This window comes from Aspergillus heteromorphus, assembly GCF_003184545.1.
Source record: "Aspergillus heteromorphus CBS 117.55 chromosome Unknown BO70scaffold_10, whole genome shotgun sequence".
Taxonomy (NCBI): domain Eukaryota; kingdom Fungi; phylum Ascomycota; class Eurotiomycetes; order Eurotiales; family Aspergillaceae; genus Aspergillus; species Aspergillus heteromorphus.
Genome location: NW_020290415.1, coordinates 357884 through 376752, shown reverse-complemented (window position 1 = coordinate 376752; position 18869 = coordinate 357884). Strand labels below are relative to the sequence as shown.

Below are 18869 nucleotides of genomic sequence, written 5' to 3'. Positions count from 1 at the left end.
CATTTCCACCTTCCCCTCCCCCTCCACATTATCATCCACATTCATCTCCCTCTCCCTCTCCCTACCCATCTCCATAGCCATCTCCATCTCCATCTCCCTCACCCTAGGATCCACCCTCCGTCTCTTCCCCCCACTCGTCCGTCGACTCCCACTCCCACTCGACTTCTCCACCGAAACCGTAGTATCCCCGTACGTCGACACCACCGAATCAAACATCCCCTCATCATCATCGCCATCGCCATCTCCACCCCCACTTCCATTATCCATCTCCCGTCGCGGTCGTCGGCGCGGAATCGTCCGTGAAGAAGATGAAGACATTGTGAAGCGCCGTAGCGTGGTCGTGTTGCGTCGTGTTAGGTTAGGTTATGTTGCGTAGTTTGGTCGGGGAAATTCGCAAAGATCAGAGATCGAGATCAAGATCAGCACCCGTGTATGGGCATGGGCATGGGCATGGGTATGAGTATCTGAATGAGCGCGGGCGGGGAAGGAGGGAGGGATGGGAGGAGGGGGATAGTCGTTGTTGTTGCTGCGCGGGGGAGAGGGGTGGGTGGGTGAATAGATGGATGGATGGATGGATGGGTGGGAAGTATGGTGCGGGCTGGATTTTCTTTCTTTGTCGTGGGTGAGTGAATGAGATGGAGATGGGTTAGATAAAGAAACGGGTCGGTTTGGTTTGGTTTGATTGAGATATCGAATCGAATCGATCCCTCACGCGGCGGTGGCTTCACGCGACGCGGTGCGGGAACAAAGAAAATGGGAAAATGGGCCATCTAGCTGTTTTGGGTTAGGCGGGCCGAGGTGGCAGTTTGCTTTGCTTTTCCCGCGGAGGTAAACGAGTCACTCCAGCTCCAGCATCAGCTACGGCTACAACACTAGCTAAGCTATCTACCCCCAGGGCCCATCTCACTAATTCCAGTCCATACATCCATCATGCCCTCCCCTCAAACCATCAAACGCTTCGCCCTGACCGGCGCCGTGGTATCCATCACCGTAGCGGGAACGCTCTACGGCGCTGGGATCAAAACCGACCAGCAAATTACTCAGGTCAGTCAATTAGCAAACCAGCCAGCCAGCCAGCCAGCCAGCCAGCCAACAATCTACTCCCCAGACCTCCTTCCCTGAAATCTACTTCCAGTTACACGCCATGATTCTATTTATTTAACCATAAACATAACTAACATATGACGAACAAACTACAGCAAACCCAAAAAGCCCGAGAAGTGACGATCGACGAGCGCATCGACGGTCTGCAAGGCATGCGCCAGAATCTCGTAGCGAAGAGAGAGCTCGTGGAGAAGCAGCTCCGGGATCTGGATGTCAAGATTGAGGCGAGGAAGTTGAAGAATATCGATGGGCCGAAGAAGGGCCCGGAGGATTATAGGTAATTGGTTTGATACTGGATGGTATGGATATGGATATGGATATGGATGATATCGGGGGGTTTGGTCTGGTGCTCGAGGGTATGATATGATGTCTGGTGAATGTGTTGGAAGGATGGAAGGTCATGAGGGCGGTTCTGTGGGATACTATTGCCACACTCGAGGAGTCATCTACACCTTCGCATCTTCGCTCCACGACTGGTCTACCGGTACAAGCTACGCACTGCACTGCCCAGGATCCGCGCGCGGCGGTTGCGATGGAAGGAGTCCATATTTAATGGCTGGTTTTCTATCAAGGATCTACTGGTGCATGGCTTTGAGTGGCCGTGTGCTTTCCAGCAATGACTGTCGGCAGTCGACAGATCCTAGGACGAATCACTGGGGACCCAAGGGCTATCGCTCACGCTTCGAGACCACGATGCCGCCCCGCGGATTGCTCTTCTCATACCGAATACCTGGGAACAGCACGGTATTCCAGTCATACCAACGGCTCGAAAATGGTTGATGATCAACTCAATGAGCAAAATAACCAGCATTCCAGAAAGCCTACAATTTATTTCCGAGATTGTCCCTAAATACTATATACATGAGGGTTGGAAAGGAGGCTGGCGGCGAAACAAAGGAAAGCTAGTGAGCCGACAAAGATCCAAAAAGTTTGTCCAGATGCCAATAGATGCGCCGAATCCAAACCGTTTTATAAATGATGCTTAATACAATGTTCGAAATCAAAATCAAAGATAGATCAATCATCCAAGATACCCCGTGCAAGTGCCGAGAGACTGGCCTCGTATCTTGCTGGGTTGTGGTCGCTGAACATGCCCGAACCAAAACTGAGCTCTCCAAAACGTGCCTCAACGTCACGGATGAACTTCAATTGGACTCGCGTTGCAGGCCGACCTAGCAAAGGATTCCCATCTCCGCCCGAATCGGATGTGAAGGCGTTGCGCTGGAGAACACGCATCGTCTCGACGACGAAGACCTCTCCCGGAGGCATCAGCTTGGGAGCACGCATTTCGTCCCGAAGGGATTTCAGAGTGTCCCACGCCCAAGCATCCTCGCCAACACCATCGCCAGCATGTGTGAGTATAGGTGGCTCATTGACGTAGAATTTGTTCACTATACTCTGCCTCAAGCCTTCCCAGACACGGAATCGCACATGGGATCTGGCACCGGAAATATCGCTCTTGAATGCGAGGGACACCGTATGCATATCATGCAAAATGCCCAGAGATAGGCTGGGCACCACATCTTGGCCGTTCACGATTGTTGTTATTAGGCCGCGCGTTGCACGGCGCAAGAACGGAGACATGGTCGAGGGAGGGCCATACGCATAGACATGTATGGGTCTTCCTGGAGGAAGGAAGAAAGCAGCATTGCTGTCCCCCTCATTACCTTCAGTCAGAAGTAGGCTTCCCTTGGTAGACTGGTATGACGTGGTTGTAAATGAGGTCCCTGAAGCGTCGTTGTTGGGCTCTGAGATCATGGTTGCCAGGAGCGCAGCGACTCCTCCACCCAGCGAGTGGCCGCACAAAACCACCCCATAATCTGGGTACTCCTCCAAAGCAGCGCGGATTGTGATCATGACTCTGCCCCCTCCTCCCATCAGGAGTCGCTTCGCAGAAGCATGCATACCCTTGTGAACCTTCCAGCTTTTGCCTTGCCACTCAAGCTCATCATAGTCGCATGTCATATCCGTGAGAATATCCTCGAACCCCCATGTTCCTCTCAAAGTCAAAACAACTGCCTTGGATTCATGATCCAGGAAAAGGTAATGGACGAGAGGAAACCCGCTTTCCGTCTCGCCGGCAGCATTGGTCCCACCCGCAGGGTCAACAAAAGATGACAGCAGGATAGTGGAAGCTGGCAAGCCAGCATGGTCCGAAAAATCGCTATGCTGGGGGCTATGGGAATCCTGATATGGAAGAACCTGAGTAGTCCGCGGGACACCCATGACTTTAAGGGCATTCGAGCCATAGGAAGCAGACGAGAAGCGACAGAAACGCCGAATGTTCTGCACGAAATGCTTCTCGGGAAAGATACCAGGGACGGTACCGTCCCGATTAAGTGCTTCGATGGTTTCAATATCATCGTATGTGCTTTTTCGCGCACGATGAGCAAGTATGAGAGAAGTTTCGGAGCCGGCAGTTGCCAAGGAGTATAAACTAGGCGTAAATGAGCCGGACTGTCGTTGCAAGGAGGGAGATCCTGGCCCATTATCGTCATTGAAAGATATAGTCATATCACTTTCTGACCTGGTCAATGACATGGCACTGCTGCTACGCACATGTGCCTTTCTGGGCGTTGGTGTTCCCGGGCGCGTTTCCACTGATTGTCGAGAATAAGCATCTGTCTGCGCCATGAATGTCTCCTTATTCTTCTCATGTACTGCATAATACTCTGCTCTTGGGCTCTTTCCACTGCTGACTTCGTGCCCATCAGGTTGACGTGTGGTTGGAATGGGACCAGATTTCATCCGCTGTCCTTGCAAGGGTGTTCTCGGCAAACCTCTGTTTGCTACAGATGTTGAGGATCCATGTTTAGGCGACATCGAGGTCTTTTCAGTGGCTTTTCTTGAACCGGATCCGATGGTCTGTTCTTGTGGGGATCTTTTCACAGGAATGGAAGCTTTTTGAGATTTACCCCGCTGTGTGGGATTCTCAGACGAACTTGGCATTCTTGACTTTTCCAAGATTGATCCTGTAGATGAGCGTTTGGCAGCATCCTTCTTGTCAAGACCCACCGGCTTCATTTTGTGGGCAAATTTTGTCAAGGAGGGCTTCGCATGAGGATCTTTAAATGCCCCCTCACTCGTATGTTGCCGACTCGGGCCCTGCCTTTTTGGGGAGCCGTTCTGCGCCGTCTTCGCATCGTGATCAATTCCGACATGCTTGTCCGCAGAGATGTTGTCCTGAAAAACGTGTTGATCACTCATCGCTTCAATGCCGAGGCTGCGTGGTGCCCCAGGTGATATAGAAACATTCCCAACTTCGGCAAGCGGTTGCCGACTGCTCGACTCCCCTGACCCGATTCCAATCTGGTACACTCCTGCGTCGTGCTTATTTGAAGGTCTCACATCCGAGCTCTGGAACTTATTGAAAGCTGTCCGGAACACCACAGTGTATCTAGGAAGTTGTAAACCGTTGGAGTGTCTGTGATCGTGATCGGCATTGAACGTCTGCTCGATCATCATTGTACCAGGTGGGGGAGCAATGTCTGCAATTTCGTCGTCGTAGACGTCCACGGTGACGGTGCGTGCTGTTACCAAGTCGGTCTTGATAGAGGCACGGCAGCCATGGGGGAGTTGCTTCATGATGTACAGCCGAATGTCTTCATCTGATACCTGATGTTGATCTTCCGAGGGAAGTGATATATTCAGGCACTCGTTCGGGTCGATGGTGCTGGGGGGTCGCCGCACAGCATCAAAAACCTCTTCATCGTTCCCGGGGGATATGAACGATGAGTGATTATTCTGCTCAAGCGACTGATCATGACGGACAATAGCCTTTTCGAGCTGGTGTGAACCAACAACATCTGCCCTCAACCCATTATCTAGGATGACAACATCCCAGACGGTTTCCTCCCGGTGACCGGCGCGGATGTGTCTCTCCGTGTTCCTCCGGCCCCAACGTTGCAGCATCGCAAACCCAACGCAGCCAACTAAGAGGTCGCCTACGCCGATCTTTTCGGCGCCAACATCAGCGTTAGGGCTCCGAAACTCCCTCCGGATGAGGGTAATGATGGCCGCAATCGCCCTCGACGACTCGGTGGAGCCAAGGATAGCATCCAGGGTAGACAGGAGAGACTGGGACATGTTGGCCGCAGAAGAAAGCGTGGTTGAGGACAGATGGAACGACGCTGCTGCAAAGAAGGATGCAGACGTGACTGTCGTGTGTAGCGTGGCCAGCTGAATCTCCAAGTTAGCCCCACGGAATGAGTCAATATGGTAACGACTTACACTTCGTTCAAGGAGGGACTCTGCTTCAGCCTTCCCATGCTCCCCGTGAGTTCGAATAGCGACATCACGCCCAGCGCGTGTCAGTATTCCCTCGATCACGGCCCTGCTGAGTTCCAGCCCGGTCAAGGTGGTGGCCCTCGCCCCATCCAGGGCTACGCCCCCAACGAACGTCCCCACGCGGAGGGACAACGAGGTGGACTGGGTCAGGAACGACACCACCGAGGCGAATGGTCGGGGCAGCAGAGGCAAGCCCGAAGTGGCAGGAACGTGACTGGCATCGTCCCCGTGGGCTGCGTCGTCCTCAGCTGGGGGTGTCGGGGGTTTCGCAGGTTTCGCGACATCTCGTTGCCACACTCGTCCGACGCCAAAGAATCTAGGCATGTCGAAGCATCAGGTGTTGAATGGTGAAAAGGTCGTCTTGATTTCCATCAGACTGATGTGTGCAGCCATGAGCACGGATCTCAGGAGAGATGCAGGAACGAGGTTCAGACGCGGGGAGTAGATGTGGGGGGGAGGTCTTAATTGATAGGCGACAGCAGCCAAGTCAGCAGCCAAACGTTGCAGTCGTGGACTGGTTCCTGGGATGACCCAAGAGCAGCGAGAAGATGTAGATCTGCGCAGGGTGGCAAACAATGGCACGCCAGAAAGAGAAACTAGCGACCGGTTGGGAGGCCGGGCATGTGATCCTGGCACCCGATGGTTCGGGCGCTCCCCAACCAACTTTGGCTCCTCCAGCCATCCGCCCAACAGCAACTCTCCGGTATCCGGATCAAAAGGAATGGACGGCGCTGGCCAGAAGGGGTCATTCGGCACGGCATTCTTTTAGTCAGTCAGTGTCTTACTTCGATCGATGCGGTGTGCTAGTCTCTAGGTCTAGTCTAATGCCTACTCTAGGCTAGAGGCGATCCTCCTCACAAATGGGCATTTACCCCACGGTCTCCAGTCTCCAGTCTCCAGTCTCCCCCTCATCTTCGCCAGACTCCACCCTGCGCTCGTGGGCTCGTGGCTCGTGGCTCGGTATATCCCGTGGACCGCCAATGATATCCAGCCTTTTACAACATAGCCTTTCCATCGCCTGGATACAGAACTTTGCGGATCTTATCACGGTCGCACTCTGCCACGGTCCGGATCCCCGACAGTTTCATGCTCTGCCACAGATCTGCCAGAAGCCCCCTCAGCACGGCCTCAGCCCCGTGCCTGCCATTGATTGCCAACCCATAGATCACCGGCCTGCCAACCAAGACTGCCTTGGCGCCCAAGCAGAGCGCCTTGATGACATCCACGCCCGTGCGGACCCCGGAGTCAAACAGGACCGTCACTCGATCCCCGACCGCGTCAACTATCTCGGGAAGCACCTCCAGTGAGCCGATAGCGCCATCAACCTGTCGACCTGCACAATGATATTAGAGAATTGCTGTCCAGACGGGTCCCGTTGTCACGCAGGATACCCCGGATAAAACATACCGCCATGGTTTGAAACAACAATCCCGTCACACCCCGCTTCCACAGCAAGCTTCGCATCCTCCACATGCTGGATGCCCTTCAGGACAAGTGGGCCATCCCAATTCTTTCGGAGGAAGGCGATTTGTTCCCACCGATGCGGCTGGCCAAAGAAGATCTGGGAGATCCACGCCCTGGACGCCCCAGAGACGTCCTCATCGACCGTCGAGCCGGATTCCTTTGCGTATTTGGCGCGAAAGACCGGGTCCGTAAAGCCGACCCTGTTGCCGACTCCCCGAATGAATGGAACGTAGGCATTGTCGAGATCGGCTGGTCGCCAGGCCAGAGACCAAGTATCCAGGGTGACAACCAGGACAGAGAACCCATTTTCTTTGGCGCGTTTCAGCAATGAAAGTGTAATCTCGTCGTCCAGCGGCCAGTAGAGCTGGGACCATCTTTTGCCGTCCCCGTTTGCTTCGCCCACCTCCTCAATTGAGCTGCTGCTCGCCGTGCTGAGGATGTATGGGACCCCAACATTTCCACAGGCTTCCGCGAGCCCAGTCTCCTTGTCATCGTGGAAGATCGACTGCACGCCAACAGGTGCCATCAGAATCGGCGTTGGATACTCTTGACCAAAGAGATTCACCGCAAGGTTCTGGTCTTCCATCTAGAAGCGCACTGTTGGTTAGCCCCGAGGGAGGCATATCGACTATGAACTGACCGGTTTCAACATCCTGGGGATTCTGTATAGTCATCGTTGCCGATGTCAGTTCCCGTTCGTTGAGTCGGTGAAGACGAGAAACCTACAGCTTCCATTGGCGAAACGCCAACCGATTGCTATCCATCGTCGCCTTCTCCCCAGCCCCGCCAGCGACGTAGTTAAAGCCACGCGCGCCTAATGCTTTCCGAGCCTGTTCCTCCAGCAGGCGAGGATCGGTGGTGACATTGGGCAGGACACCTGTAATGGCTCCTCGAGCATAGATCTCTGATTGATAGTCACCGTAGTTTTCCGACATTGTGGATAGGCTCTGTTCGACTTCTGTTATTTTTGAATCAAGATGGGGACCATTGAGGGGCTTACGATGAAGGGTACGAGTCGTTCAGCTCCGGCTATGCCTCATGCACTCGGCACGTGAACCAGCAACACCTCGGGCTGGTCGTTATAATCGCCGAACACTACTGTCTGACGTCATGTCTATCCATCGCCATCAGGATTATACCCCGACGTCTCAGCGACTTTGTCCCAGATTCATCCCATGGCCAAGGTTATATGTCTCGATAGTTGAGACTACCAACTTGAGGGGGCACCTGCGGAGCGTATACCATGCATGCATCGATGCTCCCGTCGGATTTGAAGTCCTTTCAAGTTCATGTTTGAGAGAGATGAGAATCATACCGAGACTTGACACGCTCACCTTGATCAAATCATCACAGTCGATTACTCTATCAGTCAGTAGGGCACCTAGGACCATGACCATGACCATGACCATGACGCTGGCATACTTTCATCATGATCCAGACATGAGGTAACTTTCCTTTCCAGAGCGGAAGCTCACCCAGGACCAACATTCCACAATGAAGTATTTCTGTCGTCGCAAAGACAGCATCCATCTATCAGAGCAAACACCCTCAGATAAACTCATGTGTGATACTGAAAGTGTCACACATCGCCAAGCATGTGATCTGCATCCAGGGACCTTGCATCATCTTCGATGGATGTCTTAGCCAGTAGCCTGCCCTCGAGGTTCCAAGTCTCAGAGAAAGAAAGGGAATCAACCGTCACAACCCAAGCACCACACAACACCACACCACACCACACCACACAATACAATACAACACAACACAAACAAATAATCCCCGCTGCAGCAATATCCTACTACTCCCAATCTTGAAGCCTTGAGTAACACTCACATGCCCCGTCAATATTCCCTTGCGAGCGAGTGACAAAAAACAAATTATCATTCGGTCTGGACCCCTTGGCGAATCTTGGCTACACTTTAATCGCACATCTTCTGGTCGCAAAATTCCCCCCTCGCTTGCGGTGTGGTTGGACGACGTCGGGCGGGTCTGGGTCTCTCATATATCCCATCCCACAGGTCGTGGATGGATGCTACTGAACGGCGAGGCTCTGTCTGCTGTTGATTCCCCACGGGGCTACTAGGTTCTGTTGTCGTCGTGCGGAGTGCAGATTGTGGCTGGGGAGATTGATCAGATCGGCCACATGAGAATGGAAACCCCGAGAGAATCCAAGGTGGAGATTGAGTCTTCGTCGCCGTTGCCCTTCGGTAATGAGATGGGCCAGGGGGACAGCGAGAGCTCTGATGGCTCCGGACTGGAGGATAGAAAGAGGGAGAGACGTCTGATTCGGAAGATCGATCTGCATATCGTACCCTTCGTTGTTCTGCTCTATCTGTTTAGCTTCCTAGACAGAGGTGGGTTGTTTCCTTTGCTGGCAGCTTTAAACACCTACCCACTTGGGATCAGTGCTGACCACCGCAGTGAACATCGGTAACGCTCGCTTGTACGGAATGGAAGAAGACCTGGACCTGGTTGGCGATCAATACCAGGTTGCCGTGTCCATTTTGTTTGTGACCTACTGCGTATGTTTGCGCTGGCGCCCAGGGAGGAGTTGAAATCGCGACTGACTTTCCCCCTAACAGATCTTCGAAGTCCCGTCGAATCTGGTGATCAAGAAACTCAAGCCGTCGCGTTACATTGCCTCCATCTCAGTCATATGGGGCATCATAGCCACCCTTACAGGGATTACGCAAAACTACGGCGGCCTCATTGCCTGTCGCATCATCCTAGGTCCGCAAAGTCCCTCAACCTGAACAATCAAACGCCGCTGACCAGCTCCTCCAGGCGTTGTAGAGGCTGGTCTCTTCCCCGGCCTAGTCACATACCTGACTCTTTTCTACAGCAAGCGCGAGATCGCGCTCCGCACGGGCTATCTCTTCAGCAGCGCCGCCATCGCCGGCGCATTCGGGGGTCTTCTAGCCTACGGCATCGGGTTCATGGACGGCATCGCGGGCTTACGGGGCTGGAGATGGATCATGATCCTAGAGGGGATCCCCACCGTGATCATCGGCATAGTAACGTGGTTCTTCCTCGCGGATGAGCCCGACACGGCGTATTATCTCAACGACGAGGAGCGGGCGTTGGTCGTGCGCCTCCGCCGACGCGACGTGGGCCAAACCGCGTCCGCGCAGAAATTCCACTGGGCGGACGTCAAAGAAGGGGCTTTGGACTGGCGAATCTACGTCTTCTGCATCGGCCAGTTTGGCGTCGACACCATGCTTTACGGATACAGCACGTTCCTACCCACCATCATCAAGGGCATGGGAAAGTGGACCACCCCCGAAGTCCAGGCCCTGACGATCCCCTGCTATGCGGTGGGCGCGATAGCGTATCTGGTCACCGCGTGGGCGAGTGATCGCATCCAGCGCCGCGGTATATTCATCTGTATCTTTGCGGTGATATCCGTGGTCGGATATGGGATCCTGATCTCGGATTCGTCGTCCGGGGTGCATTATTTCGGGGCCTTGCTTATTGCTCTGGGTCTATATGTCACTGTTGGATTGCCGCTCGCGTGGCTACCCACCACGCTCCCTCGTTATGGGAAGCGCACGTTTGCGACGGGCTTGCAGCTGACTTTTGGCAATATCAGTGGCGTCATGTCTCCGTTCCTGTATAAGACTGACGAGGCGCCGCGCTATGTTCGGGGAAATGCGGTGACTCTCTCGCTGGTGGGGTTTGCGGGGTCCATCTATGGTCTAATGTGGTGGTACTATCATATGAAGAACAAGCGCAGAGAGCAGGGTCTTGAGGATGACAAGGTGGCGGGCTTGACGGAGGAGGAGATTGAAGAGATGGGAGACAGGAGCCCTCGCTTTAGGTATAGCACTTGATGCTTGCTGGTCTTCAGATAGTAATTTATGGTGTCTTGCTGAAAGATTGAAGGTAAACCCTAGTAAAACAGACCAGATCCAGTTAGAATGCTCGGTTTCTTGGCAGCCAGGAGGGTGGTCACTTATCCGAACGAGTCTCTTTTGCTTGACCTTTCCACGATCTATTTCTCCCCTTCAATGCCATCGCACCTCCTTCCATTGAATTGGAAGATACGTGCGGAAGATGGCCAATGCATTCTCGTCTAGATCTGTGATCCTCTCTCTCGTGACTGCAATTGCAGCGGTTCTTTACCGGTATAGTACCTACGATACAACCTCCAACAATCCTGCGGTCTCCCCTGCACCGCACTATTCCGCCCGGTTCTCTCCAGAACCGTACTACAGCCCTATCCCATCGCCCATCAGCGATGACGGTTGGAACCTCCACCACCACCTCGGCGGATACGGGCCCTGGGTGGAAAAGCCCGACGGGGTAGATGAAGCGCAGAAATTCGACCAGGATGGATGCATGATTGATCAATTGCATATGGTAGGTATCTCCTCCTCGAGTCGATCTACTCTCTTTCCCCGACGATATTTATATCGCTCTACAAGGCAGATAATAACATAAGAATAGATGGCACGCCACGCGGCGCGATATCCGACCAAATCTGCTGGACGCCGTAAGCTCCTTGCTACGATCCAGTCCGTCAACATGCGATACTAACCCAGCATGACGGAACAGGCCACCTCGCTCTGCTAAGTCGGATCAAAGAAACAGGCGTCTCATTGAACGGCTCGCTCTCTTTCCTGAACAACTGGACCTACATCACCGACGATCCCGCGAGCGACTTCGAGCAACTAACCACCACCGGTCCCTACAACGGTATATCCAAAGCCTTCAGCACCGGAATGCTCTTCGCCGCCCGCTACGGACACCTCATCCCGGAGGAATCCAGCATCAGATTCTGGGCCAGCGATTCCCAGCGCGTCATCAACACCGCCGAGCACTTCGCCTCGGGATACTTCGGGTTCGGCTGGAAGACGAGCGGGGACTTCCATCTGGAAGTCATCCCGGAGACGTTCGATCGTCGCGCTGATACGCTTACCCCGGGGGATAGCTGCCTGAGATATATCGAGGATGCGGATCACGGCCACGACGCCGGAAGCCAGATGCTCGAGCTGTTCCAGCAGACGTATATCCCTGTCATTGCGGAGCGCTTGGTCACAGCGCAGGATAATCTCGCCCTCGGGTCACTGACCAACTGGGAAGTCTTCAGCATGCAGGAAATGTGCGGGTTTGAAATCACGACTCGCGGGTGGAGTCCATGGTGCGATGTCTTCACGCGGGAGGACTGGGAGAATTTCGAATATGCGCGTGATTTGGTCCATTATTATCGTGGGGGCCCGGGGAATCCATACGCGGGTGCTATGGGGTGGCTGTGGTTGAATGCTACGGCGGAGCTCTTGCGAGCCGGTCCTGATGCGGGGACTTTGTTCTTCAGCTTGTGAGTGTTCGATCTCGACCTGCCTGTCGGGGTTGGAAATGGCGAGCCTAATGTCTGTCTGTCTCTTAGTGTCCATGATGGGGATATAGCTCCCTTCTTGACCGCATTGGATATCCTGCGAGACTCGAAGTATGACCCCTCTCTCCCCGTCACTCATGTGGCTAAGGACCGCGTTTGGCGTACGTCGACGGTGTTGCCCATGGGCGCGCGAGTCAACCTGGAACGGATGACCTGTTCGTCAGAATGTGGCGGTGACCCGGACAGCGAGGGGACGTATATTCGGGTCAACATCAATGATAAGATCGTGCCACTGCCGTATTGTAAGTCTGGACCGGGCTTGTCATGTCCACTGGCGGAGTTTCTTGGTCATGTGGAGAGAAGAAGGGGGGAAGTGGGAGAGTTCAAGGAGGTTTGTGGATTGGAGGGCGATGTTGGGGGAATCACGTTTCTTCGACAAGGGTGAGGTGAGGTGAAGTCGACATGGTTAGACAATCTTATAGAAGGCAATTTCCATCCCCAACACAGTCCGATTCCGACGGTTAAGTCCCATGGCAAGAGTAAAGGTGAATGCCTGAGGATGTGAATCGTGTAACGCACTCACACCAAAGGACCATGAAAGTATACTATACTTCTCCCTCTCTTCTGGAGAACAATCAGCCATAAACAACAACCACCCCCGTATAAGGAAAGCGCATCTCTTTATCCTGAAACTCGGACTCAAACTGGGCCTCGAGCCGGTGAGCATACCGCCGGCTCACGTGACGGTATCCGGGCGAACCCCAGTGTTTATTGCGCACCCAAAACTTTTGGCCGAGCCGACCAGCAGCCCGATCAATCAACCATCCAACCAACCCATCCCCGTCGTTGCTAGCGTCGCGATCCTTTTTAATATCCCGCTATCCTATCCTTGATTCCCTCTTAACTGTCACCTGGAATTGCACCCATAGAAACCGGCTCCCGCCTTCATCTCCGCGATGGAGTACCATTTCGTTCCCCCCGAGGAGCGAGCAAGAGACGAGAAGGGCAACCTCTTACCCTGGGGATACGTTTATAAAGAGTAAGGCATCTCACCACTGTGGTAGCATCACCACCATCACCATTACCATCACATTTAACAACACATACCAAAAAAAAAAAAAAGAAAAAAAAAAAACAACAAACTAACAAACTCTCCCCAGCGAATCTCGCAACCCGCGACGAGCCCCCGAAGAAACAGGCCCATTCGGCAAGCGCCGCAACGCACGATACGAACAAGCCCGCTCGCGCACGCGAACCGGAACGCCCGCGACGAAGCGCGAGAACCCAAACGTGGCGGAATTCGGCCGTCTATTCGCACAACAACAAGAAGACGAGAAAGCGCGGAGCAACACGCTGCCGAAGTCCTCGTCGTCGTCGAACCTCGACGCGGTCCGCAAGCAACAGGCCACGGAGAAGGTGGCGACGGAATGCATCCTGTACGGCTACAAGAACAAAGACTCGGAGTGGAAGGTGCTCGACAAGTACGAGCGCATCTCGAAGGGCGTGATCTGTGAGGATTATCCGCGGACGGACCCGCTCGCGCTGGGCGGGGGACAATCGCAGCTGCTCAGCGGTGGGGATGTGGTCATCCATGCGAATCTGTCGGCGGATGCGAACCGCAAGTCGAAGCGCTATGCCGGCGGGTTTCATTGGATCAAGGTTACGTTTGATTCGACCACCGCCGCAGATCGCGCCTGCTTTTACTCCCCACAGGATATCGATGGCCATGTCGTCTTTTGTGAGCTGTATCATGGCCAGGGCCCCGCGGAGGATGTGCCCATCCTGCACGGCTCCGCTGAGGCCGCGCGCTTGCGCGCAAAGGCCTCCAGGACCTTGACTACCTCCCATTCGACCAATTTCTTGCAATCCCAGGATAAGGACCGGCATACGTTGCCGCGGTCGTTCGCGATGAATAACCTCGCGACCGTCGCCGATGTCGATGAGGGCGCCACCCCGGAGTCGACCCTCACCGCCAGCTCCGCTACCATGGCTGCTGCTGCGAGTGCCTCCGGCGTCGACCAACCCGGTGGTGGTGGTGGTGTCGTGCAGCAGCGCAATGTGAGCAATAGCAGCAGTAGCACCCAGCCCAGGCCCGAATCCGAGTTCATGACGCATATCCCGACGGTGCGGCGGACGAAATTGCGCCCCATGACAGAAGCCCTGCCCCCCCAGCCGACGGTCACGGAGCGGGTGCTGCGCTCGATCCCCATCCTCAGCTGGTTCACGGGCGATATTGTGGGCGATGGGCCGCAGCTTCGTGAGGACGGGGCCTTTGACTACGACAAGTCCAACACGTATTGGCGGTTCTGGTACATGGTGGATATGATCATTGGGACTGATATCTGCGGGCTGAAGGAGGAGTCATGACATTAGGGGGTTTTCTTTTTCTTTTTTGTCTCCAGTCTTTTCCTGACAATGTCTGTATATTGAGGTTGTTGTCGTTGCTGTTACTGTTGCTACTGTCGGCATTTACGAGTGATTGCGTCGCTGCTTTTATCAGCTTTGCTGTTTTCATTGCATATTGTGGCCGGCGCTGGGGATTCTTTGATTATAATTGCATACGGATCGGATTTTAGTTTGGTAGTTCTGAGATGGGTGTTTGTAGAGCGGTTGGCTTGATTGAGTAGTAGAGCAGCAGCGTGCATTCGAGAAGCGGAATGCCGCTCGATGGCACATACGTCCAATCCCATTCCAACCAGCCCGTACGTATCCAGCCAGACTCATCAGATTCCTCAACCTCTCTGAAAGTTAGACAGACCCCTATCTGCCCTCAACCCCCTCCCCTCCTTCTTTCAACCAATATTAACGTCAACCTCTGCCCAGCCTCAACTCCACCCCACTGCAAACACGAACCAAAACGGAAAAAAAAAAGAAGAACCCTCAGGATACCGATCGAATCAATAATATTTAATTCATGTCTTCAATTCTCTCTCAACCCCTAAAACCAAGATAGGTAGGCCAGATATCACATTCCACAATCACAATCACAAAGGGCTCAAGAAAACAAAAAAACACCATTTTTGCATCTGTAGCCTTTTTGTTTTTTTCATTTCTCCTTTCTCATCCACACACACACACGCACACACGCACACACACACAAAGATTTAGAAGAAAAAAAAAAGGGGGGGGGTTTTTTTTCAACACGCTTACTCGACGTTGCTCTCGAAGTTCTCGCCCTCGACGAGGTCGGGGATGTCATCCTCATCGTCGTCCTTCTTGCCCTCGGCGCCGGCCTGGTTCTTCTGCATGTTCTGGTAGCTCTCGGCGAGCTTGCGGAGGGAGGCGAGGCTGTCGGGGCCAAGCTGGTTCAGGATGCCGGGGACCAGCTCGGTGAGTTCCTTCTCCTCGCCGTTGCCGTACAGGGCGAAGGTGTTGGAGGGGACGGAGGCGTGGACTATATTTTTTTTTCGATTTATCGTTGTTAGTGGGTTGTTTGGTTGTTGAGGGTGGGGATGGGGATGGGGATGATGATGTGGATGGGGGGAGGGATTGATTAAGTGAATAATAAGGGAAGGAGGGCGCATGGAGACATACCCTTGGGAGCACCAAAGTGGATGACGTTTCCGTCCTCCTTGAACATGTTGACCTCCTCGATGGCCTGGATGGGCTGGACGTTCATCTTCTTCAGGGTGGCCTGAAGCTTCTTGTCGTCGGCGCCCGAGGACTTGTGGACCTTCTTGACCTTGCGGCGGGGAGTACCCTTGCCTCTGGGGGGAGGTTAGCAATTTGCTTTGTTTGTCGATGGTGAGGGAGAATCATATTGTAGTGAAAGTGGTCGTGGTTGGGTTTGGTGGTTGTGGTGTTGGTGTTGATCATGGTGGTATGGTAGTGGTAGTGGTAGTGGTAGTGGAGGAAGATACGTACCCTGCAAGTTTAAAAACGAGGCGTTAGATATAGCTCTTCAAGTTCATGTCTTTTTTTAACTTTTCATAAAACCAAGTAATATGAAATGAAATGACAGCCATCATTTGCGGGGGAATGACAAAAAGGAAAGATGATGATGCAAAGGAAGAAAAATCCATATCCAAGCTCCTCCATAGCCATGACACGATCGCGATCAAAAATCCCCAGCCATGCACTTAGCTAGCTAGCTGGATTGTTGAGCTAGCTGGCTGGCTTTTTTTTTTTTATTCTCCTCCCCCATGTCATGACGGGCTGCCACATTCCACGAACGAAAATTTGAAAAAAAAAGAGAGGATTCAAAAAACATACCAATCCGCACGCTAGCCTGCATCCGAGCCAACTTTGCCTGATCCATTGTGACGGGAATTGAGTGGTCGATTCGAACCTGAGAGGAGAAAAAAAAAGCGGACGTCAGATCTGTGGAACTTTTGCACACTCTCGGTAAGGATGGGAGAGTCGTTGGTGGTGAGGGGGGGGGGGGGGGGGGATGTGGGATCGGGCGGGTAGTATCACCACAACTCTGGGAGAGGAGGGGGGAGAGGGGGGAGCGAAAAAAGTCGCAGAGGACCGAGGACGGTGGTGATAGTGACGGCGGAGTGATGCGGGTATACTGACCGAGATGATGATGATGGGGTGGGTGGTGAGGGGGAGTGAGGAGGAGGTAAACGTAGCGTAGTGGTTGGAAGTGGGAGGATGGATGAGATGAAGTTCGATGATGCGCCGGCGGGTTTGTGTGGGGAGCAGCGCAGCGCCGACTCGCCCAATCCCAACCAACGCTCGCTAATATTCGTGATTCCATGCGACTACGCGACGGGGATCCCTGTCCGGAGTCTCTACGCAACTACGCTACGGGCTACATCTTCTGGATGTCCTGTTTGGTCCTCTACTGGCATTGCCATGGCCGTGCTGGGCTGGTGGTTGTGGGCGAAAGGCCCAAACGAAGGGACGCCCAGGGAGGCTCCTCGGCTAAACCCTAACGATCGCCCGCTGCTGACTGAGGGACTACTGACTGGCCTCGCGATCGATCGGCTGGCCAGACGGTCGGCCAGAACAAGTCCAGAAGCTCTGCTCTCCAGTGAAATAATAGGAAGATGACTACTATTCACTCGAAGTCACAAAATATGCTACATTCGTCTCATACAAGTCATCTCCTGCCACTGACGGCACTCGCCAGGCTCACCACCGGCACTCCGGCATTCTATGCCTATTCCGGTAATCTGGAATCCTACCCGAACTCCGCCATCCGGACGCTCTCGGCGCAGAACAGAGATGTCTATACGATGTGTCGGCTGAATCTGTAGGCCTCGCCATGTGGAACGACTAATGAATATCCGAATGAACCTGCTCACGCCGTACCCCACGTAAACCCCGACCAGAAGACGACGGAAGAAAAGAAAGGAAAATCAAGATTTCTCAGCAATCTGTTGCTCAGTCCACTCCCAAAGCCGCTTGGCCATACCGGCATTCTTGGCCAACGGATTATCGGCAGCATGCACTCCAATGGGAACATAGTAAGCGCCGTTGGTCAGAAGCCCCCGGTTCACTCCCGCCGCCCACAGCTGGTTCATTGCCCCGGTGCGGATGCTGCGACTGAACTGCATGATGACTCCGGTGCTGTATTTGCTCATGGTGCTCATATTGGAGGTATAGTTCCACAAGTCACTCACCACGGAGCCGGGATGGACCGAGACAGAAAGGATCTCCGGGTGCCGGCGCGCCAGCTCGGACGCAAAGAGGATATTCGCCGCCTTGGAGGCGCTGTACCGCGTGAACGTGCGATTCGCCAAGAGGGCTGAAGTAGACGTCATGGCCTCGAAGGAAGGCGCGCCAATGTGTGCGACTGAAGACAATGTCACGACTCGGACATCCGACGCAGGGCTCGAGGCGACGGTCTTCTGCAGCGTAGGCAGCAGCAGTTTCGTGAGCAGGAAATGCCCGATATGGTTTGTTCCGAACTGTATCTCGAAGCCCTCCTCTGTCACGGCGGCCGGGGTGTTCATGATGCCCGCATTGAGAATCAAGATATCGAGGCGATCAGAGTCCGCGGTGAACTTCTCAGCAGCAGCACGGATGGACTGGAACGACGATAGGTCCAGGGGGATGTGCCTGAGATCAACGGACGGAAACTGCTCCCGGATCGAGGTGATGGCATCCTGGGCCTTCGTTGCGCTCCGTGCGGCCAGATAGATCCGGGCTGGATTGTGTCGGGCGAGTTGAAGGATCGTTTCCTTCCCGAGACCGGTGTTGCCTGCGCATCACCAAAAGGTGAGTTAGCCTCTTTGCTTCCATGAACCGGTCGAAAGTTTGATTACCCCCGGTGACCAAGATTACCTTCCCCGACAGATCCTCGATGTCGCGCTCCGGCTTGAAGGAATAGCCGAGCAGGCCAAAGGTGAGTTCATTGACGGTGGGACCGAGACTGGAATAGAATTCCGTCGGGCGTAGAAGGGCTTTGAGGAGCATCGTGAGCGTTGCCAGTCCGTAAAAAGTCGTCAGGAGAGCGCAGTACCCCTGAGGGCTTGCGTGGCGGGAGGCGTTTTCAAGTTCAAGTAGCCCAGGGCCAGGCCTCGGGACAGGGACGCGGGCGGAGACCGGAGATCAGGATAAACTCCGTGTCGTGCACCATTTTGGCATGTCGTGGGTGCTCGGTGACACCGTGGATGATTTTCATATCGAAGAATGGGCCGGGGAGGGGCCAGGGGAAGGAATAAGTCCCGAGAACAGCAGCAGAAGTGAATGGCAGGATGTAGTGAGTTATAGTAAGAGCGAGCTGGTTAGT

At 54.0% G+C, this 18869-nt stretch overlaps 7 protein-coding genes across 7 annotated transcripts; 2 read left to right on the top strand and 5 right to left on the bottom strand.

Moving 5' to 3' along the window:
- Positions 1 to 930: 930 nt before the first annotated feature.
- Positions 931 to 1385, top strand: BO70DRAFT_395900 (uncharacterized protein; the record flags this gene model as incomplete). Its single annotated transcript, XM_025546576.1, has 2 exons — positions 931 to 1044; positions 1200 to 1385. 2 exons carry the CDS (start codon positions 931 to 933, stop codon positions 1383 to 1385), a joined length of 300 nt encoding a protein of 99 aa, XP_025399901.1.
- A 524-nt stretch (positions 1386 to 1909) lies between these two features.
- BO70DRAFT_379267 (lipase family protein) lies at positions 1910 to 5915 on the bottom strand. Its single transcript, XM_025545325.1, has 2 exons — positions 5335 to 5915; positions 1910 to 5283 (listed from the first exon to the last, which is right to left on the bottom strand). Exons 1-2 carry the CDS (start codon positions 5713 to 5715, stop codon positions 2122 to 2124), a joined length of 3543 nt encoding a protein of 1180 aa, XP_025399900.1. The 5' UTR covers positions 5716 to 5915; the 3' UTR covers positions 1910 to 2121.
- A 377-nt stretch (positions 5916 to 6292) lies between these two features.
- On the bottom strand, positions 6293 to 7923 carry BO70DRAFT_26417 (lactate 2-monooxygenase). Its single transcript, XM_025538938.1, has 5 exons — positions 7856 to 7923; positions 7582 to 7802; positions 7496 to 7517; positions 6799 to 7441; positions 6293 to 6724 (listed from the first exon to the last, which is right to left on the bottom strand). Exons 2-5 carry the CDS (start codon positions 7788 to 7790, stop codon positions 6387 to 6389), a joined length of 1212 nt encoding a protein of 403 aa, XP_025399899.1. The 5' UTR covers positions 7791 to 7802; positions 7856 to 7923; the 3' UTR covers positions 6293 to 6386.
- BO70DRAFT_379266 (uncharacterized protein) lies at positions 7582 to 8562 on the bottom strand. Its single transcript, XM_025545324.1, has 2 exons — positions 7856 to 8562; positions 7582 to 7802 (listed from the first exon to the last, which is right to left on the bottom strand). The coding sequence occupies exon 1, from the start codon at positions 8262 to 8264 to the stop codon at positions 8004 to 8006; it is 261 nt and encodes an 86-aa protein (XP_025399898.1). The 5' UTR covers positions 8265 to 8562; the 3' UTR covers positions 7582 to 7802; positions 7856 to 8003.
- A 505-nt stretch (positions 8563 to 9067) lies between these two features.
- Positions 9068 to 14554, top strand: BO70DRAFT_370698 (allantoate permease family MFS transporter; the record flags this gene model as incomplete). Its single annotated transcript, XM_025544757.1, has 11 exons — positions 9068 to 9206; positions 9274 to 9374; positions 9435 to 9582; positions 9637 to 10669; positions 11067 to 11211; positions 11299 to 11344; positions 11407 to 12169; positions 12239 to 12578; position 12628; position 13226; positions 13348 to 14554. The coding sequence occupies 11 exons, from the start codon at positions 9068 to 9070 to the stop codon at positions 14552 to 14554; spliced, it is 3924 nt and encodes a 1307-aa protein (XP_025399897.1).
- Positions 14555 to 15307: 753 nt separating this feature from the next.
- On the bottom strand, positions 15308 to 16780 carry BO70DRAFT_361575 (nascent polypeptide-associated complex subunit family protein). Its single transcript, XM_025543078.1, has 4 exons — positions 16706 to 16780; positions 16400 to 16475; positions 15722 to 15895; positions 15308 to 15581 (listed from the first exon to the last, which is right to left on the bottom strand). Exons 2-4 carry the CDS (start codon positions 16443 to 16445, stop codon positions 15334 to 15336), a joined length of 468 nt encoding a protein of 155 aa, XP_025399896.1. The 5' UTR covers positions 16446 to 16475; positions 16706 to 16780; the 3' UTR covers positions 15308 to 15333.
- Positions 16781 to 17493: 713 nt separating this feature from the next.
- BO70DRAFT_428749 (putative short-chain dehydrogenase/reductase family protein) lies at positions 17494 to 18833 on the bottom strand (the record flags this gene model as incomplete). The annotated part of the gene is made up of 2 exons (XM_025548010.1): positions 18403 to 18833; positions 17494 to 18338 (listed from the first exon to the last, which is right to left on the bottom strand). Exons 1-2 carry the CDS (start codon positions 18551 to 18553, stop codon positions 17494 to 17496), a joined length of 996 nt encoding a protein of 331 aa, XP_025399895.1. The 5' UTR covers positions 18554 to 18833.
- Positions 18834 to 18869: the final 36 nt, after the last annotated feature.